Consider the following 22760-nt stretch of genomic DNA (forward strand, 5'->3'; position numbering starts at 1 on the left):
CGATCCAAGAAAGCGCGGACCAGGCTAAGGTTAGCCCGCAACTTCCTCTTCACGATATCCCTCCGGACCTGAACCAGAGGACCGAACGCTCTACGCTCGATCATGGCCCTCTCCTCCGCCGACAGCTGCTCGTAGTGCTCCATCGCTGTCGTGGAACCCGAGAACGACCTGATGTTCCCGGCCTCCTATTATGATTTGAAACAAAGCTATCTTTAGTTTTGAATGAAATTTGAAAGAAGTTTGGATAAAAAGAATGAAAGAGAATAGGTAATGAGTAGTGTATTCTTATTTACCAAGCTCTTCACCGTCCTGTAGGACAGGTGACCCTCTGCAGCCCACACAAGGTGCCTACTCTCCTAAGTCTCAGCCCACGCAGGAGCTCCTCTCAGCTGACGGCCTCCTCCCCCGACGTTGGCCCATCTCGGGGCCTCCTCCTCCTCGACGGCCTCCTCCTCATGAGTCTCGTCTCCAGCAGCCATCACCGCAGCGGTGAAGGCCTGCTCTAAAGCCTCCTCAACAACAGCGGCGTCTATCTCCATGGGAGCTCTCCCAGAAGTAGAAGCCTCATCACCTGCAACATTAAAGTAAATTCAGGCCGCGTCATACGACGACAAGCCTTTGTTAAGGGATTTTCGAGCCTTCAAAGCTCTAAAACTGCTCCTCCCGTGCCATCCTTGGCCACGTTCCCGCCAACCCGATTAATCATGTGAAAAATTGGTCGAGTCAAGTCCAGTTCAAAGCCTAGCTCCGGGTTCGAGTCGGAAATTCGGCAGCATTTCGCTATAACGGCGATTATGCCCTAGAAAGGTGTCCTGAAAAAGTTGTCACAAACCAAAATTCCGAGATGGTAGAAAGTTTACCCATCATCCAAGGATTCTAAATATCAAATTTCATCGCAAATGGGCGATCCTAAGGCTATTTTCGAAGCAATTTACGGTTTAGCTGTAAAACCGTCTCAAAATTCGCTCAAAGGCTCAAAACTCGATGAAAATTCGAAACAAATACATGGTTATGTTCCTAACATCACCTACTATCCATTTCTAGCATCAATTTGGCAAGGCAAATCCATTTGGGGGAAAAAGCCCCAAATTTTCGATCAAAAGGGTCGAAAACCCTAAATTTCGCGGCTCAAAATTCAACAAATGTAGATGATTAATGCAAGATTGGAACACATACCTCGATTAGTCATGTTTAAAGCAAGCTTTTGAATCAAACCTTGGCGGAAATGGTGAAGATTTGAGAGAGAAGTTGCAAGAATTGTGTTTCGAAATAATGAACACAAACCCCTCTGATTTCGCGTTTTTACGCAGAAAAGGCCAAATCGGGGAAAAGACGCAGCAGGCGCTGCGCCTCTTCCAAGAGACGCAGCTCTTGCTGCGCCTCTTCCTTGTGTTCCCTCCATACGGATTTTCAAAAATTCGTTATAAGTTCTTTATTTGTGGGCCCATCTTTGGTGCGCCTCTTCCTTGACGCTGTTATATTCTTTTGGTCCGTTTCGATGATTTTCTTTCGTTTCGGCCCACGTTTCATCAGCCAGCGGCAGTATTTTGCAGTATTGTCCAAATCCATTTTATCCAGCGCAGTAGTATTTTGCAGTACTGCTCACTCAAGATTTCTTCCACGACGATCAAGATGTTCCTAGTCGTCAAAACATTTGTCCCCAGCGCAGCAGTATTTTGCAGTACTGCTCACTCAAGATTTCTCTCACGACGATCAAGATGTTCCTAGTCGTCAATATATCTCCCAACAAGAGTTCGCTTGAGACCGACGCAAGCAGATTCAATCTCAAGTTTTGCCAGAGTTCGCTTGAGACCGACGCAGCTTGATTTCCCCGGCCAGTTTTCTACCGACGTCCTGCCGCTTTCAATATTTCTTGTTTCCCGCGGAGTTCGACCGGTGCCGTTCTCCGAAGTTCCCAAATCAAAGCATTCATATCTTTCGAAACTTATCTTAATCTTTCGATAACCCCTCTTCGATAACCCCTTTTAGTCCTTCAGAGAGAGGTAGCCTTCAGAGATAGCCTTCAGAAGTGTTAAGAAGTTTCTTCAGGTTCCCTGTGACCCCTAATGCCTTCAGACACCAAGTTATCTTCAGACCAAAGAGTTTTGCCGAAGCGTCTTCAGTTCCGTTTCACCCAGGGGTATCTCAGGTATGGTCTCTTCTTATGGCTGGTGAGCTTCCTTACGTAGTCTAATGGACTTTAAACGACCCTCCCCGATAGTCGACAGACTCTAAAATGTTCCCGACGACAGGTCCTTGGTTCAGACCCCTTGAACCGCCTCGTGTCGCCATAGTCGTCAGGTTGTAATCTTCGATTGACCTGATGGCTATACTTTGACTTTCGCCTTGTCCAAGCCTCAGTCAAAGTGGGGGCTCTGTAGATACCTCGTTTCTGCACCTCCCGTAAACCACCCGGTGATGATTGGGCCGCATGTTTGATACGCGGAACGATTTGTGACAGTTCGTAAGATTATCGTCAAGTGATTGCTCAAATATTAAATGTCGACCTCTTAGTTGTCATCTACGTCCCGATACGGTCGTTTTGGCAGTAATTAGAGTACATTCGGAGTCCGGGTCAAAAACCGTCTCCATTTTCTGATAACTGTTAAATCCCGAGTCGGAATATTCTGGAATGTTCCGGATATTTCTATTCCATATTTCATAAATTTTATCTTTTGGCAAATAATATCCCGTAATATTCATAAGATAATCGAATTATTTCCGTCCTACCATAACTCAAACGCGGAAATCTTTCTTCAGCAGGAGGAAACCTCCTGGGAACCTCCTGGGAATAGACGCAAGCAGTCGCGCCTCTTCCAAGAGACGCGCAATGGCGCTGCGCCTTTTCCCGTGCCCTTCTTTGCATGTCTTACGTATCTTTTTCATATCTTTCCGAGATTCACTTCCAAAGAGTCTCCGAAACCCTAATTCCGTCGTGTGATTAGTATAAATAGGAGCTTTCGTTCCTCATATTTCTCACGCGAGTGTCCGCCCTTCTCTTCTCCCTTTGCATTCTAGACTTTGTTCTTACTAATTGGCGCCTACGTGCTTGAACTTTCAACCACGTAAGCTCGGATCTTTCCGGGTACCAGCCTCTCCGTTGCATGACCGACCAATTTGACCAACTACACCAATAATCAACTTAATTAATCAATCGTTTTCCTCTTACGAGGGCACTCTTTTTGCATTCGCGTCGAGCATTCACTAATCGATATCTTAGTTCATCTCGTTTCGTCAACATGTAAGTCTGAGGGTGTATAATCCTTATTTATTTATTGTATTTTATTTATCGTATCACCATTGTAAGATTTATCTCGAAAACACCATTAAAACCGATTTCTAAAACCGTGCTTTAAAACTCTGCTTTTGCGGATTTCCAGTAGACAGACGTCGAGAAAAGACGCAAAGAATCGTTGCGCCTCTTGAAGGAGCGCAGTTCTGCCGCGCCTCTTCGTGAGGCCGCGCAGATTCTCGCTTCTTATCTTCTTCCTCGTCCTCTGTAATTCGCTTCTTTTTATTTGTTATTTGTTTGTCCGTTAATTCTTTGATATAATCGTCACTGATAATTCACATGTATATTGTATCATATGATTCATCATTCATTAGCATGTCTTAACCGTCATAAATCCGACTTAAATCCCTTGTAATTCATATTTGCGGGTTTTCGTCATTAAATTCAAACCCGGATTTTAGAGATTCAATTTGTTCATATTGAGTTTCTGGAATTCGTCATTGATATAGTTTTCATCTGCTTATTCGCATATTCGTTGTATATCCGTCGTATTTAGCCTAATTGACTTATTTCAACAGAGGACTCATTAATGTTTTCATCATAATCTCATGTAATTAATTCGTTTACATCCGTATCATTCATGTTTATCGCTTTTATGACCATCATTCACATGCAATTAACCTGGTAATCACTTTCATCCGAGTAAATATCATCAATTAATCCTTTAAATCACCAATCGACATTAACGGCTTGCAATTACGGCTTCACAGCCAGAACTGAGCCAGGGAACAGACGCAGCGTCTGCTGCGCCTATTCCAAAGGACGCAGCTCTGCTTGCGCTTTGTTCTGGTTGAGTTCGTCCTGAACTCCGTTTCTGCCTTGACCTAGTTTAATTAGTCTACGTTTAATCAACTATTATCCATAATATCACGCTAATTCCTGTTCGTTGATTTATTTAATTCTTTCTTTTGTTCTTTTATTCTTTTTTCTCAATCTATCCGTTTTAAAGGTATTTTCGACATAAATCGCCTATCCGTTGTAATTAATGTAATTTTCATTATTGCAATTCATAGTTATTGTATTTCTTTTATTGTTTGTATGTTTTCACATGTAAATCAACATTAAATCCTACTTCGACCCAATTGTATGCTAAATTACGTGTCAACCGACTTAGTCTAAATTTCACATGTTAGGATTAAGACTTGGATGTTGCATTGCATGCATATAGCCGACGATATATCAAGTACGAATAACTTCCCTAATCATTAGTAGAGGCCGCTATCGAGGCGGGCGGGATTAGGTGTTCGATCAAAAGAGCTTCCTAATACGTACCCTCACCCCTTACTCCAGATCTCCGTGAGCACCCGTGTTCATTGGCATCCACGAGAGTCATTCTAGACATAGAATGCTAAGGGTAACGATTGCTTAGTGTTCATGTCACTACTTTGTGTCTTGACATGGCACGAGGTATTCGAACGGTTCCAATTTCCCATAAAAATTGGTGGCGACTCCTTACAAAATGCAAACGCTTGTTTTTCGACCTTCACCAAGAGCCCCCGTGGGCGGCCCGCTGTCCACAATTTTAATTCACATGGCATTTTTATAGAGGTTAATACTAATTCATCTATATTAATTACTTAATTATTGAGTTTTATACAATATTATAAAAAGGCAAAACTATGTATTAGAAAGTTAATTATCTCCAAAATTGTCACATGCTTATAAGTACCAAAAAAATTAAAAAAAAAATAGTAGTTGCAATCACTAAAAAACTAATATGAACTCTTTATTTTCCTCTCATAAATTTGGTTATTAATCTACTTATTTATTTAACTTTAATTCCATAAGATAATTAAAAATCAAGCGATACTATCTACCATTATTATTCTGCATGTCATATTTTAATTTCGGAAGATAATTTCTAAACCATTCTCATGCACAGTAGATTGTATAAAATAATAATAATAATAATAATAATAATAATAATAATAATAATAATAATAATAATAATAATAATAATAATAATAATAATAATAATAATAATAATAATAATAATAATAATAATAATAATAATAATAATAATAATAATAATAATAATAATAATAATAATAATAATAATAATAATAATAATAATAATAATAATAATAATAATAATAATAATAATAATAATAATAATAATAATAATAATAATAATAATAATAATAATAATAATAATAATAATAATAATAATAATAATAATAATAGTAATAATAATAATAATAATAATAATAATAATAATAATAATAATAATAATAATAATAATAATAAAAGCTGCGCGCATCTTATTATAAAAAAAAATAAAAAAAAAAATAATAATAATAATAATAATAATAATAAAGCAAACCTTTCACATTCCATTTCTCCTTACACCATATTTATGTCTATATTAGACTTCATTATACTGAGAAAAATCTATAACTCTATAATCTAAATAAAAAATCTATAATCTATAAATCTATTTAAAAGACAAGCCAAACTATCTACCATAATTTATATGTCATATTTAATTACATACGATAATATCTTAAACCACTCTTGTATAAAGTAGATTTTGTAAAAAAAAGAGAATATTGTTGATTACAGCCTTTTAAAAATCACTTTTTGAAAATTACAGCCTTATATAATTTTTTTTGAAAATTACATCCAAAATATTACTTTTCTTCTAAAATTGCACCAACTTGAGTTTTTCGGTGAATTTTGATGATGTTTTTATGATGTTTGGGGTGATTAATTGGTTTGTGCCAAGGAGAGGTAAGAAATCTGGGTAAGTAGGCTCTCAAATAATAAAGGATACATCATAAAAACATCATCAAAAATCACCAAAAACCTCAAGTTGGTGCAATTTTAGAAGAAAAGTAATATTTTGGATGTAATTTTCAAAAAAAATTATATAAGGCTGTAATTTTCAAAAAGTGATTTTTAAAAGGCTGTAATCAACAATTTTCTCTAAAAAAAATTATAATTATTAGTAATCAAGCAAACCTTATACATTCCATTTCTCCTTACTCCTTATTTATGTTTATATTAAATTTCATAATAATAAAAAAATGATGCTCAAAACTCAAAAGTCATGAACCTTGATTCATATTTATACTTATATTAAATTTGATAATAATGAAAAAATGATGCTCAAAAGTCATAAACGCATCATCAATTGTTTATATATTTTTGTTGGAAGGCAAAATTTATAAACCAAAATTTTTCTCATCCATATTGTTAGTAGAACTAAATGTGCCACTAATCTTCCTATGATTCTATTCCAATTAAGGTAAATGTATTAAGGTTTTAGATTAACTACTTTATTTCTTTTTTAGTGCAAGTTCCATTGATATGAAATTTTGATCACATTTTTCAACTTCATCGTATGTATTTGTTTTGTTCTCATTTAAGGTCTACCAAGATTTATGGTGTTGATCTATTCAAAGGTTAACCTACTTACATCTCTAAGACTTCATAGTTCATTCCTATTCCCTCTTTCTTTCTCTATTTAAGAGGAAGTTTAAGTTAATAACGATAATATTGTATAAAACAAATTCCACTGTTTTGTTGGTTAATTCGCACTAATTACTAAGTTACTCTTTTATAGGGACGATTCATTGGAGAAAGAAGACTATATGGAGAAGTAAAATATTAGGATTGCTTAAAGAACTATATATAAAAACTAAGTGTAAGATTGACGACATCAACGTGAATGAGTAATAGTTTTTTAGTTTTTTTTTTCAACTGTATTTTTTATTTTGGTATTTGTTGATTTTTTTTCATCATTTTACCTTGGAAAAAATAGCATTCTTTAATTTATCGACTTTGATCTTTATGTTAACATGTCAATGCCCGTATTTTTAGTACACGATCTATCAAGAATATTCATGAGGTAATCTTACTGTGTGATTTGATATTTTATAAAGTCTCAATTACTAGAAACACTAAAAACAAAATATCCCGTGAAATTCACGGGCCACGAAACTAGTTTTTCTTTTCAAAAGGTATCGTTGCCAATTGAAATAAAGAACAAGATAACCACGAATGATCAACACAATTAGCAATCTTGCCTAGAAAAAGCTCCTTACCGAGCAAGATGCCCCCATTTGTCTAAATAGTATTGTGACATTCGAAAACAAATTCTCTTTCCAAAACACACTAAGCAATATAATTCGACTTACATAATCCGATCCTTACAAACTTGTTGGAATTAATTAAAAAAAAAAAGTACTCCGTTTTTAATATGCGGAGTAGCTAAAGCATCAGAATGCCTTGCAAAATTGAATTTCTCTAGAGACTATAAATAGAACAATGTAGAACCCACAGTTTTACCGCGGTATAACTTACGCATTCATGGAAAAATGAAGTGTTATAGCCTACCTAAAAAAATATAATGCAATGGAATAATTACAACACAATCTCACAAGCGTCATTCACTATAAGATTGACAGTTTCAACCGTTTAAGTAAACCCCGTTTTAAGTAAACCCCGTATTTTGCATCAAAGAAGTTGTCATCCTGCACATGAATAAATAGCAACAATCATCATAGTAGATGCTAAACCTGCTTATGTTTCATTTCAATTGTTAGTACATTCGTTAGCAACATTATAAATAATCCCGGAAGCGTTGGGATAATCCTTAGCCTATCAAGTTTCAAATCAGTAATTTTCAGCCAAGACTAACTTATCATTAATATATTCGTCATCTCAAATATGTTGAGGTTTCAAAAAGTTCCAAAAAACTTCACATTGTTCAATTGGTTTGCCATTCTTGAAAACTTTTTAGGGTTTTTCTAATTGTAAAACCACCCCCAAAAGACATTCGTTTTCTGTCTTACAAAGTAACAAAACTAATAAGATAAATAAAGTAGTTGTGGGTATTGGAAATTTGGAATATAGTTTAAAGTGGTAATCAGCGCATCCTATTGCTTTTTTTTCTAGATAGGTTCGTCCTCATCAACCATATAATAAGTCTTAGCTTGGTAAGAAAAAAAACATTTTTTAAAAAAAAATAAGGATATGTAGCTTGTTCTATGTAATGAAATGGCACTTGTCCTCTCCCTATGTCACTCACTCTCTCTCAATATAAACAAAACCAAACACAGTTACACTCCCAACCCTCTCCACCTTTCCCCCTTTCAAACTGAGCCATGCCCAAGACAACCTCTCCCTCCTTCCTTCCCTCTCTCCAATCTGAACAATCAAAAAGAGAACCTTTCTCCCTTCTTCTCTCCAACTCTATCCGCTTTTTCCTTCTCAAACTGAATATAAGCCGAACAAACATTCTTGTTTTTGTGACTTTGCAATAGGTATGCCACCTAGCCCCCATGTAAGCAAGATTTAATTACAAAAGGCAATTTAAACAAGATTAAAGACGCTCTACCTTCCATCCACTAAATCCCTCCGTCATCATACAGAATTAACACAACACCAATCTCGAGAAACCATATGTGAAATTAAAATGTATCTACTCAGTCATATCCAATTCAAACCCATGTTTACTAAAGCACTTGGTCGGATACCCTTTACTAAAGCACTTGGCCGAATACCCTTTGACGATTTGCTATCCAAGTTGGGCGTTTTGAGTCTTCACGCACCAACTTGAGGGGGGTATTACGCCACTCTTGCTACAAAAGAGCCGTTGCTCTGTATATTTGAAATAAGGCAAATATTATGCTTATTGCCTTGTATAGTTTTCTAGCTGTTGATTATTATTCCCTTCCGGAAATAGGAGATTCTTGTATCGTGTATATAAGGGCACATATGCAATATAATTTACATAGTGAAATAATACAACGATATTCATCTCCATATATCTCAAATTCTATTATCTAGCACCTAGATGATTTAATGTGTGTTGGAGAAGATAAGCGGAGAAGCGAGAATATCAATGGCGTTTCGGAGAACATCAATGGCGTTATGGTATTTTGGAGAAGAAAGAGAAGGTTAAAAAGAAGAAGCAACTTGTTTAGCAGGTAGCCCTTCCGCATGTTTCAATAAAAGAGAAAGGCTGTAAAAGTTGGGTATATTGGTAGTTAAAACATAATTCAGAGTATTTTAAGAAGCACCCCAATAGTATGGTACTAGTTTTCATACCCGTGCTTTGCACGGATACTAAAATAATTTGCAACTATAGTGTATTGTACTACTTGTTTTAGTTGTAAAACATTAATCGTGCGTTTTAACGTTTGATATACTATTCTTTTAGATTTCACTCAGTTATAAACTTAACGTCATGTCTATATTGATAAGTAGTAGAGAACAAAAATATGTCTTGATCACCAAGACCTTGTTGGGTTAGAAAATGAGAGAGGAATAAAAGCAATGCAAAATTCCTCGTTTAGTTAGCAAAATGAGGTATGAGAGAAATGGTGAAGGAACAGAGGTTTCCAAACAATACACCCGAACCGATATAATGGAGTTGGGAGTATTACAATCAATATCATAAAAAAAATTTATTAAAAAAACCTCAATTAAAATATAATAATATAATATTAACGTGACATATAATCCCTCCATTTTTATCCAATGTTCTCACATTCCATTTTCGTACAATCTAATCCAATGTTTCCTTTCCGTACTTGGTAAAATAGTTGACATAATTACCCTCTTCTATTTCTTGTATTTACAATGAAACCATTGCAACTAAAACTCCACATTATGACATCTTTTTATACCGACCCTTAAATATTTTCAAAAATACCACCACAAATAACACTATAAAGTCATTCCATATTAAAATTTACGTCTCGACCTATGGGAGTTGGATTAGATTGAAGGAAGTATAACATTTGATTGTTTAGTTTTGTGTAACAAAGAAACAAAATTGTGTTTATATACATGATATTTTAAAGGTTTTTAGCCTATATTTATATTATTTGTCGAGTTCTTATTTTCATAATACACTTTTTAAATAAAATTTATCTGTTTATCTTCTCCAATCAATATCTCACGTTACCCACCTTTTTCCATATCCAACCTTGCTTTCCACCCAACTAACCAACCAAACCCATCAGAATCAACCCTAATCCTATCCCTGAACAACCCCAGCCTCTCATATGAATATATTTTCCTATCTCCTAAATCACACTCGTAAACATCAGAGAGTAGTTTTGCCCGTCGAGACACTTTTCCCCCTTTCCCTCAAAACCCGCCTTTGTCTCTCAGGAAAATAAAAAAACACCCACCATAAATCAATCATCGCCCCATAAAATTCATGTTCACTCATAAAAAAAAATGTGGAATACAAACTATGTTTATGTAATATAATTAATTAATTATGATTAATATCATTTTGTTTCACACAATCGGGGGGGGGGGGGAGGGGGTATACGGTGAGAGTTATTGAAATGGATTGGAATGGATTTGTTTCATTTCAATATTTATATAACTTCATTCCAATTCTTTGAAATATCATACCCACTTTATCTTCACCAAGATTTCAAACTTCATTCCTTTAGTATACAATCTTATGGGTCGTTTGGTTCATGATGAAGAAATGTAATGTAACAGAGTATGATACCCTAAGGGTATAGGGATCCAAATCTATTCCTTCTTAAAACTATTTGGTTCATTCTAAACTTGTAAAGGAAATGAATGAGGAATGATATCAATAGAGTAAAGTGGGTATGGTATTCTAGCGGTTGGAATTGAGTTAGAATTCATTAGGAATATGGCTCCATTATATGACACATCAAGCAAACCAAACCAAAGACTGGAATGGAGCAATTTCGTTCCATTCCAGAAAGCCCAACTAAACATCCCTTTAAAATGACCCAAACAACCATAAAAAAGTATGACATTTGAAATCAATACCACCATGATACTAAGCTCTATCCTATACCATTCCAACCTTATAAAACTCATAGAGTTTGTTTAATATTAAAATTTATAAATTTTAATATAATACTCCCTCCGATCTAGACAAATGGTAACATAAAGAAAAAAAGTTATTTAAGAAAAGGTGAAAAGTGAGGAGTAAAACTGGAAGCTTTGAATAAGGCCACAAGAATAATATATTGTGTAATTAAACATTGAGTGAGTGGGTGAGTGAGCCATTTGATGGCAAACATGTAAATAGATAGTGGAGTGTATGGGTAACTGTGGACATGGCCCACCTGCGTATGCCCAGTCGATCTGTGGACAACGGCAGCGGTCTTTTTGAAAGCCACGCTCGGCGGCGTAAAAATGCCTTCGACCGGACCGTTTTGGATCGGTCGGTTTCGTCTCGGTAAGGGTCTCGAAATGATTAGAGATGTTCGGAGTCGCCACCAAGCATTTGTGGGATGCCTGGAACCCGTTCGAAATCGACTTTATACCTCGGTCAAATCGAAGCACAAAGCAGCGTTTGACATAGGTACTAAAGATAAGGAAATCGTCCCTCTTTAGCATCCTATCTCTAGAATGACTCTCGTACGCCCTGGATAAGGTCGTCCACTATCCAAAGTTTCTGAGTAAGAGGTGAAGGTACGTATTGGGTAGCCCTTTAATCAGACACCCAATCCCGCCCGCGTTTAGCGGCCTCTACTGATCGATCTTGGTTGGTTGAATGCAAAAGTTGATAAAACGGTTTAAATGCATAAATGCGCATCCAATTATTTAAACCTAACATGTGAGCTTTCTAAGTCGGCTGATTTAATCCAAGTATCAAGTATAAGATGTCGGGTTGGATTAACGATTGATTTGCATGCAAGACGGAAATTAAACATCCATTTACCGTATTAGGTTTAGGGTGCATAACGTGATCCATTTGTCTTAATAAGGCATTTTGCAAGTATGGTTTTGAATAATCAGAATAGTCATCTGATCCGTCCTGTATCCGGGTTAACCGGAGTCGGGATCGTCCTAGACTAATGCTGGAAGGGAACATGCCCTGTATCAGACAGCTATATGAGGCGCGAGCCAGCTGGCGATACAAGGGGCCTCCCCCTGGTTTTGGAAATGAGAAATGAAGAGCCTGTTTAGGCGCGGGTTAGTATGCCGTGTTCTGACTTTTTAGAAAACGTTATAAAACGTATTGAAAATGGGTATTGGAACTCGGTTTGATTTGAAAGGGGTCGTTTTAGACCGCATTTGTTGATTTGAAGAACTCGACTCGAATAATCATCATTGTTTTGATAATATTCGGTGTCGGGTTTGATTTGACAAACTTGACATGAATAGTTTTGAAAATGATTATGGACAATTGTTTTAAGTCCATTTGAATGTCATTAGTCGATACTCATCATCGTACCCGGGTTGAAATCCGGCATGGTATGTAGAACCAGGATGACTTTGTGTTGGTGACTAATATATTTGTTTGAAAATGTAAAGAAATGAAATAAAAGGCTTTAAAATACCTTTTAAATGTCATTAACCAAATATTATCATCGAAACACGGATTTAACCGTCATGGTATGAAGAACCAAGGGTGAAAAATGCTTTATGGTTAAAACATGTGAAATAAAACAAAAAGGTTTCGAAAATACTTGAAATGGTAAAAACCGATTACAAATATGAAAAATGGATTAAGGGAAATGACGAGAACAAACACGGTTGATCTCTGGTCTGGGTACCCCATTTAGGCGCGAGCCAGTTGGCGACCTAAGGGGCTTCTGCCTCAGACCAAAAATCAGTTTTGGCTCGTTTATTCCATGTTTTGGTTCATGTTATGCATGTTTTAGCATGTTATAGTCATGAAACAAACGAAAACATAATAAAAGAGGATTTTTTACACCCTCATACTTACATGTTCGGTTATTGCGAGTGATCGACGTAAGTGTAACGACTTGTTTGATCGGAAAAAACTCGGTTTAAAACCGTTTTGGTAAGTAAAAAGAGTGTTTTAGATGTTTAGTGATGGTGTAGTGGTCTAAGTGGTCGGTCAAGTGATTTAATGCACGATGACGGTACCAAAAAATGTGTAAGGCTTGTATTTACGATCGGTAGGTCGTAAACACGCGTCGGATTGTGACTTAAGAAGTCGAGTCGAGAATTTTAAGGGAGAAAAGAGGGGGCGAACACTCGCGTAACTCTCAAATGGGCGACATTTGAGGGGTATTTATAGGAGAATGAGTGGTTGTGTGAGTTTTGAACGACGTGGCCACCTGGGCTGCTCAAAGAGGCGCGAGCCATGCCGCGGGTCTTCGAGTTGTGTTGTCGCTTTCACAACAAACGCAATCATGATTTGTTCTATCCTAGGTTTTGTAGTCACATGTTTGGTACTTGACCATTCATGAATCCGGGAAAACTTAAGGTAGAAGGTTTGAAATGTTTTGGTTATTGTGTTTGACTCGGTTTGACTCGTTGTTGGAGTCAGGATTTGAATTTTCGAGTCCGTTTTTGGTCCGGTGTCGGTTTTGACTCTAGTTAGTGTCATTGCGACCCCGTCATCGTGCATTAAACACTCCAGGTATTTTTGAAATGTTTTGAAATGTTTTGTTTTCGAAATCGTTTTAAGTTTTCCGACGTAAAGTTGTAAACAAACTGTCAATCAAACGTTGTGATCCCAAAACATGTCGTAGTCCGATAATCATTGGGTGTTTGTAGGAATCTCAGCAGATACTAGGTATCTACAGTAACTTAGTCATTTTTAGGCCAAGTAAGGTATGTTACTATTGGTGTGGATCGCCCGTTTTAGCTTTTTAGGTAAGTGTTACCATTTATCTGGATCGGCGGGAGTAGTTTAAAATTTGACCTAATTAAAATAGCAGACACTTGTTGAAAAACTATGATTTGTACATTTATACCATAAAACTTGTTGTAAACTAAACTTTAGGTATTACCAGTTTATCACACTTGTACACTAATAAATTAATCTTTTCACTATAAAGTCTAATCCAATGTACGTATTTGATTTTTGAAAGTCAAACTTTGAAAAACGTTGACCGTTAATTCATTTAAAAATATAAAACTTTAAAAGATAAAACTAACATTGTGGACAGCGGGGGGCCACGTGGGCGCTTGGGAAACAAGCGTTTGCATTTTTGTATGGAGTCTCCACCAATTTTTATGGGAAATTGGAACCGTTCGAGTACCTCGTGTCATGTCAAGACACAAAGTAAAGACATGAACACTAAGCAATAGTTGCCCTTAGCATTCTATGTCTAGAATGACTCTCGTGGATGCCAATGAACACGGGTGTTCACAGATATCTGGAGTAAGGGGTGAGGGTACGTATTAGGAAGCTCTTTTGATCGAACACCTAATCCCGCCCACCTCGATAGCGGCCTCTACTAATGATTAGGGAAGTTATTCGTACTCGATATATCGTCAGCTATATGCATGCAATGCAACATCCAAGTTTTAATCCTAACATGTGAGAATTAGCCTAAGTCGGTGAACACGTAATTAGCATACAATTGGGTCGAAGTAGGATTTAATGCTCATTTACATGTGAAAACATACAAGCAATAGAAGAAATACAATAATTATAAATTATAATAATAAAAATTACAATAATTATATCGGAATAGGCGATTTATGTCGAAAATACCTTTAAAACGGATAATTTGAGAAAAAGAATAAGAATGCAATTACGAACAGAAATTAGCGTGATATTACGAATAATATCTAGTTAATACGTAAACTAATTAAACTAGGTCAAGACAGAAACGGAGTTCAGGGACAGAACTCAGCCAGGAACAGGCGCAGCAGAGCTGCGTCCTTTGGAATAGGCGCAGCAGACGCTGCGTCTGTTCCTTGGCTCAGTTCTGGCTGTGAAGCCGCAATTGCAAGCCGTTAATGTTAATTGGTGATTTAGTGATCAATTGGTATTATTTACTCGGATGGAAGTGATTAGCAGGTTATTTAACATATGAATGGGTCATAGAAACGATAAAACATGAATGAGACGGATGCAAACGGATTAATTACAAGATGGAATAATGACAGAAGTGAAAAATATTAATGAGTCAAACAAATTAATTCAATTAATTAGGTTAGATACGATGGTTTAATGACGAATATGCGATGAACATGTGAATAAGCAGATGTAACTATATCAAAGACGAATTCCAGAAACCCAATATGGATGAATTGAATCTCTACAACCCGGAATTGAATTTAATGACGAAAAACCCGCAAATACCGGATTATAAGGGATTTAAGTCGGATTTGTGATGATTAAATATACATGTTAGTGACGATGATTAAATATACATGTGAATTATATGCTATCATGGTGAAGAATTAACAAACAAACGAAACAAATAAAGAACTTGACGAACAACAGAGGACGAACGAAGAAGAAAGGAAGCAGGAACTGCGGCAGCCTCACGAAGAGGTGCAGCAACTTTCTCGACGGTTATCTACTGGAAATCCGTAAAAGAGAGGTTTTAAAGCATCGTTTTAAAAATCGGTTTTAACGGTATTTTCGACATAAACCTTACAATTGTGATAATACAATAAATAAATACAATAAATAAAAGAGAGATTTACACCCTCAGGCTTACATGTTGACGAAACGAGAAGGACTAAGATATCGATTAGTGATGCTCGACGCGAATGCAAAGAAAGTGCCCTCGTAAGAGGAAAACGATTAATTAATTAAGTTGATTGAGTGGAGTTGGTCAAATTGGTCGGTCATGCAAACGGAGAGGCTGGTACTCAGAAGGATCCGAGCTTACGTGGTCGAATGTTCAAGCACGTAGACGCCAAAAAGTAAGAACAAAGTCTAGAATGCAAAGGGAGAAGAGAAGGGCGGACACTCGCGTGAGAAATATGAGGAGCGAAGGCTCCTATTTATACTAATCACGTGAATTAGGGTTTCGGAGACTCTTTGGAAGTGAATCTCGGAAAGATATGAAAAAGATATGAGAAATACGCAGAAAAGGGCACGGGAAGAGGCGCGCAGCCCACTGCGTCTCTTGGAAGAGGCAAAGACACTGCTGCGTCTGTTCCCAAGTGGTTTCCTCCTGCAGAAGAAAGATTTCCGTGTTTGATTTATGGTAGGACGGAAATAATCCGGTTTTCCTTAATATCTTATGTGAATATTACGGAAAATTGCTTACTAAAAGATAAAATTTATGAAATATGGAATAGAAATATCTGGAACATTCCAGAACATTCTGACTCGGGTTTTAGCGGTTATCAGAAAATGGAGACGGTTTTAGGCCCGGACTCCGAATGTACTCTAATTACTGTCAAAACGACCGTATCGGGACGTAGACGACAACTAAGAGGTAGACATTAATATTTGAGCAATCACTTGACGATAATCTTACGAATTGTCACAAATCGTTCCGCGTACCAAACATGCGGCCCAATCATCACCGGGTGGTTTGCGGGAGGTGCGAAATGAGGTATCTCTGAGCCCCACTTTGACCGAGGCTTGGACAAGGCGAAAGTCAAAGTATAGCCATCAGTTCAATCGAAGATTACAACCTGACGACTATGGCGACGCGAGGCGGCTCAAGGGGTCCGAGCCAAGGACTTGTCGTCGGGAACATTTTAGAGTTCGTCGACTATCGGGGAGGGTCGTTTAAAGTCCATTAGACTACGTAAGGAAGCTCGCCAGCCATAAGAAGAGACCATACCTGAGACTTCTTTCTCGAGATGCTTCCGGAGGTGCGTAAGAGCTAAGGGTAAGACCTAAAGGATATATAAGGATTGGTGCTAGGGTATGGGACCCTAAAGGAAAGCATCGGCGGGAATGAGGCCTAAAGTAAGTTCAACTTAAGGGTAGCTAAAGCTTGGGTATAGGAACTCTATTGGTTTGGGAATTTGAAGGCTTATGATGAACCTAAAAGGATTGGGATCCTATAGTTAAAAAATCCTAATTTCGGGTTTACGAACCTAAGAAAGAAGGCTTTGGTTTGGGAACTTCTGGAGAACGACACCTTTGTCGCACCCCGCGGGGAAACAAGAAATATTGTGAGTAGCAGGACACAGGCGGGAACTGCTGAGAGGAAAACTGCTTTGGGTAGTCTTTGGGAAATAATTGCGAGTAGCAGGACACAGGCGGGAACTGCTAAGAGGAAATCTGCTTAGGTAGATTGTCAATCCTTACGTCTTGAGAGAGACAGTACATCCGCTTACTCTCGCTAGAGACACAATTGAGAATTTATTCTTTTTGTCATGAGAGGGAAAGTATATCCGCTTACTCTCACTGTAGACATAATGAAGGTGTGTCGAATTCCGTGAAGGAATGAATGCTCGTTGAGATAAGCAAAAGGTCTTGGACGGAATAAATAATACGCAACAGTCTGCTGCGGGCTTGGAAACGTGGGCCGGAACGAAAGAAAATCGCCAAACGGACCAAAAGAATGAAAATAACATCGGGGAAGAGGCGCACCAAAGATGGGCCCACAAATAACGAATTCATAACAAATTTTTGAAAATCCGTATGGAGGGAACAAAAGGAAGAGGCGCAGCAAGAGCTGCGTCGCTTGGAAGAGGCGCAGCGCCTGCTGCGTCTATTCCCCAAATTGATTTTTCTGCGTAAAAACGCGAAAATCAGGAGGCTTTGTATTCATTTGCTCGAAACATAAATCCAACATTTCTCTCTCAAATATTCACCATTTCCGCCAAGGTTTGATTCAAAAGCTTGCATTAATCATGACTAATCGAGGTATGTGTCTCAATCTTGCATTAATCTTCTACATTTGTCCGATTTTGAGCCGAAAAATCTAGGGTTTATGACCCATTCGATCGAAAATTTGGGGCTTTTCCCCCAAACGCATTTGCCTTGTCAAATTGACACTAGAAATGGATAGTAGGTAGTGTTAGGAACATAACCATGTATTTGCTTCGAATTTTCATCAAGTTTTGAGCCTTTGAGCGAAATTTGAGACGGTTTTACAACTGAACCGTAAATTGCTTCGAAAATAGCCTTAGGAATGCCCATTTGCGGTGAAACTTGATATTTGGGATCCTTGAAGTATGGGTAAACTTTCTACCATCTCGGAATTTTGGTTTGTGACAGCTTTTTCAAGACACTTTTCTAGGGCATAATCGTCATTATAGCGAAATGCTGCCGAAATTTCGACTTGAACCCGGAACTAGGCTTCGAACTGGACTTGACTTGACCCAAATTACCACATGAGCGATTGGGTAGGTGGAAACATGGCTAAGGATGGCGAAAAAAGAACGGTTTCAGGGCTTCCGAAGGCTCGAAAATCCCTTAACCAAGGCTTGTCGTCATGTGACGCGGCCTAAATTTGCTTTAATGTTACAGGTGATGAGGCTTCTACTTCTGGAAGAGCTCCCATGGAGATCGACGCTGCCACTGTCGAGGAGGCTTTGGAGCAGGCCTTCACCGCTGCGGTGATGGCTGCTGGGGACGAGGCTCACGAGGAGGAGGAGGAGGAGGAGGCCCCGAGACGGGCCAATGTCGGATGAGGAGGTCGTCAGCTGAGAGGGGCTCCTGCGTGGGCTAAGACTTGGGAAGGTAGGCACCTGGTGTGGGCTGCAGAGGGTCACCTGTCCTACATAACGGTGAAGAGTTTGGTAAATAGGAATTCACTACTCACTACTCATCCCCTTTCATTTTTTTGTCCAAATTTCTTTCGAATTTCATTCAAAACTAAAGATAGCTTTGTTTCAAATCACAATAGGAGGCCGGGACCATCAGGTCGTTCTCGGGTTACACGACAGCGATTGAGCACTACGAGAGGCTGTCGGCGGAGGAGAGGGCCATGATCGAGCGCGGAGCGTTCGGTCCTTTGGTTCAGGTCTGGAGGGATATCGCGAAGAGGAAGTTGCGGGCTAACCTTAGCCTGGTCCGCGCTTTCTTGGACCGATTCTGGGATACGACTTCCACATTTCACATGCCTTTTGGCGAGGTGGGAGTCACTTTGGAGGATTACGGCATGATTTCTGGTCTGCCGTGCGGGACCGAGGAGGTGGTGTGGCCGGAGACTGCCATGAAGGTGGACTCGGCCGAGGCGAGGAGATTTATCGGCTGGAACTTATCGTCGAAGGCTGTTACAGTGCCGGGTTTGATACCCAGTTCCTATGTTCGAGACTACTTTGCGGGGAAGACCCCGACGCTAGTGACGATTGACGGGAGGGAGACGGCTCCTCCTCCCTGCACAGCTGAGCAGAGGGCTCGTCTGTGGCTCTGGTGGTTTCTGTCTTCAATTTACCTCGGAGACAAGGGCGAGAGGCTGTCGACGAAGCTTCTTCCCTTCCTTTCTGACCTGAGTTCCCTAGGGCGTTGGGACTGGGTCACTGCTGGTTTTGCGGTCCTCATCCGCTTTATGAGGGACATGGTTCGTCCGGAGTTGATGGAGAAGGGGACTTCTCCTGGTCTTTGTCGGACTGGACTCTTTGTTGGAGGTATGAACCTTCCTTTAGACCAAAGTAAATTCCTTTTCTTTATCAAATCACGAAAGACCATCATTGATTATTTTGCTTTACAGGCGTGGATGTACTCTTACTTCCCGAGTCTCGCGCCTAAGAGGACGGAGCCGTTGGAGAGGGCCTATCCCGTGGTGAGAGATTGGGTGATGTGTCGCACGAAGAGCAAGCGTTCTTCTCACAACGTCTACCGGCGGGACGTGAACGCTCTTCAGCTGAGCAGCGTGAGTATCCCACTTATATTTGCTCGTGCTTCTTATTTTTTGATTTTAATTGATCGTAGGAATGATCCTTTTTATCTTGTCTCAGTGGGTGCCCAGACCTTGGGCGGAGTACGCTGGAGCGCCTCCTTTCGTGGCTGAGGTCCTTCGGCCTAGGAGCCCGAGCCGATCGCCGTTGAGGACGTCGATGGGTCTGTGTGGTACTTGGCGAGCGCTTGGCTCGTCGGTGCTCGCGGGACGTGTTGACGGTTCCGTCGATCCTCCCGGGACGATGTTTAGAGAGCCTTCGAGGCCGAGAGGAGGCAGACTTGGCCGGTGCCGTGGCGACGTCCTTCTTCTTCTGGCGAGGACTACTCGGCGTTCCTTTACGGGAAGTTGGCGTCGGCGGTAGTGGTGAGTATCTTTTATTTTTCCTTTTGATTTGATTTTTGAGAATCATGATGAAAGATCATCGATTGATGAGAACCATTTGTCTTTGTAGGAGGTCGAGGCGGCGGGCATCGAGCCCCCAGAGTACCCCGAGACCCTCGAGTACACTGACGCGACCGGGAGGACGACGATCTCCGAGCTGCGTGACTTTGACGTAGCTGTGACGGATGCTGGCCTGGACGACTGGCAGCATCTGATTCGGAGGGTGAGCCTCTAACTTGTATAACCTTTGTGTAAGAACACATTTGATTGAGTTTGTTCAATTTTTGAGGACTTCTTTTTGAAAATGCAGGTTGCGCCGTCTCGGTTTGTGGCGTTGTGGAGGGTGGCCAACCGGCTGCGAGCTACTGCCGTCGAGGCACTTGTCGGCGGTCGAGGTCGTCAGGTATGAACCTTACGCCTATCCTTTTTGATTTTTTTTTTATTTTCTAATTCTGCTTGAATCGATTGACATGAGCCAATTTGTTGTTTACAGGGTGACCGCGGGCTGGAGCAAGAGTTGACCCAGTCTCGGGAGGAGACAGCTCGCGTGTTGAGGGAGCTCGAGGTTCGGGATGCCGAGATCGCCGCTCTTGTGGCGAGAGTTGCAGAGTTGGAGGGCGCGCAGCAGTAATTTTGTGTAACTTTTGTCGTATTTTGCACATTTGTACATTTGGACATTGATTTTGAACATTTTTTTTTGGACTTTGTTTGGGGCTCGAGCCCCCAGTTTGTTGTACATTTCCTTCGTTTGGTATACATATGACGGCCTGAGTGCCTTTGCTGCTGGGTTGTGTTGTTTGTATATGCAGGTTAGTTTCGAACAGGTTTGGTAGATGACGGTTTGCGCCGTCATGCTGCCGAAATTTACATAGAAAAACACGCAAAGCGTACATTTTTACATACATATGGCCTTAATTAGCGCAAAATGAGAGACTCAAAAGAACGCAAAAAATGCAAAAAAATGCCAAATTTTGCCGGAAATGACCGGACGGTAGGGAGGGTTACCCCCTAAATAAAGAAAAAAATAGAAATCTATAAGTTTATAAATGAAATTAAAGAATAGAAATCAATATATACAAGTTGAAATTAAAATGAAAATTATTTCCTAAAATGAAAATGAAATTTATTTCCTAAAATGAAAATGAAATTTATTTCCTAAAATGAAAATATACAAGTGTGATATAATGGCAGAAATGTCAATGTCGCCTCGAAATGCGTGCCTGCGAAATTAGGAAACCTGAAACATGGTAATCTTCCCGTATTTACCAAAATAATAACCTGTAGGAATAGGAAATTATTCGTTATGGAATTAGGAAAGATCCAACGCGGAAAATCACAGAAGTGAAGCTCAGGAAGAGGCGCAGCATGAGCTGCGTCCTTTTGAAGAGGCGCAGCAGGTGCTGCGCCTGTTCCCAGGATGTTCCGTTCTGACGGATTTTTGGAAACAGCAATTAGTATAAATAGAAGCGTCGATGGAGCTTTTATTCACGCAAATCTTCCGTCTATTCTTCGTCTAATTACATAAAATTATTCAAAATAAATTTTCTCATCATGAATACTTTGGAGATCCGCTTGAAGGAATGGACCAACAAGTTTTCAAATGTAGAGAAGCATGATATGGGCTCCTATAATTTTGGATCGTTGTTGAGTTTGAAACTCATCAAGGTTGTGAAACCGTTCTTGGATGCTTGCCTTGACTACTGGGACCCGAACTACCACGTTTTTGTGTTCCCTGGAGGTGATATTTGCCCCTTTCCTGAAGAAATTGCTGCTATTGGTGGATGGGACCCCGAACATTTGTCTGCCATTCCTTCTACTTCTCAAGGGTACAAAAGCAAATTTAGAGATTTGCTCGGATTGACTAGACTTGAGGTGAACCGTCTAGTTACCTCAAAAGGTGTGAGAATGTTGGACTTCATAGATCAATTTATCAACAGGACCGACCCTACTGTTTCTCATGTTGCCAGGCGAAGAGCATTTGGCTTTTGCTTGTTGCATGTGTATGTCTTCCAAGGGCACGTTGATGAAGACTTGAGAGGTGATCCCCGTCTTCTTGGTCTTGTTGAGCAGATGGAGCTGCGCAGGAGCCCAGCTTGCTTATGCTTTGGAGAGATCATATTGGGTTTGGATAATAGGAAATCCAACCGTGATCTGCCGTTCTTGGGGAGTCTCGTCATTTTGCAGGTAAAAGACACCTCTATTTTTTCGTTTTTTTTTTTTTTCATTTTTTTTTTCGATGTCTAATACCTGCTTTTAGTAGGTTTGGCTTATGGAGCGGCTCCGATTTATCGAGCCCCCAGTTCATGCGCTTTCCTATCATGCCCGTTCGATTGCGATGAGGACGCGGTTGTACATGGTGGACTTCACCCGGGTCTGTGATTATTGGAAGAACAAGCTGAAGAGTGATGATGGTCCCTTGATTAGGTGGGTCGTTCCGTGGTGGCACCTCAAGTCCGTCATTGGAGTGTCTTCTTTGGATCCCACTAGGTCGGTGCGCATTCCCGGATTGGAGTTTATGGTATGCATCTTTCCGGAAAGGCTGATGAGACAAGTTGGGCTGAAACAGACGATCCTGAGGCTCGATACCGTCCCGCAGACTG

At 39.5% G+C, this 22760-nt stretch overlaps 1 protein-coding gene across 1 annotated transcript; it reads left to right on the forward strand.

The window, feature by feature from the left end:
* The first annotated feature begins 9100 nt into the window (after positions 1-9100).
* LOC141634538 (uncharacterized) lies at positions 9101-20791 on the forward strand. Its single transcript, XM_074446677.1, has 4 exons — positions 9101-9172; positions 20231-20383; positions 20471-20563; positions 20654-20791. The coding sequence occupies exons 1-4, from the start codon at positions 9101-9103 to the stop codon at positions 20789-20791; spliced, it is 456 nt and encodes a 151-aa protein (XP_074302778.1).
* Positions 20792-22760: the final 1969 nt, after the last annotated feature.

Source organism: Silene latifolia, chromosome 2, assembly GCF_048544455.1.
Source record: "Silene latifolia isolate original U9 population chromosome 2, ASM4854445v1, whole genome shotgun sequence".
In the NCBI taxonomy this organism is placed as follows: Eukaryota; Viridiplantae; Streptophyta; class Magnoliopsida; order Caryophyllales; family Caryophyllaceae; genus Silene; species Silene latifolia.

What these genes read in the sequence shown, in the direction of transcription:
- LOC141634538 (XM_074446677.1), top strand. Translation starts at nt 9,101, where the DNA reads ATGTGTGTTGGAGAAGATAAGCGGAGAAGCGAGAATATCAATGGCGTT. An exon ending in AGAACATCAATGGCGTTATG is followed by an intron (nt 9,173 to 20,230) that starts GTATTTTGGAGA and finishes TTGTCTTTGTAG; the next exon opens with GAGGTCGAGGCGGCGGGCAT. An exon ending in GGCAGCATCTGATTCGGAGG is followed by an intron (nt 20,384 to 20,470) that starts GTGAGCCTCTAA and finishes TTGAAAATGCAG; the next exon opens with GTTGCGCCGTCTCGGTTTGT.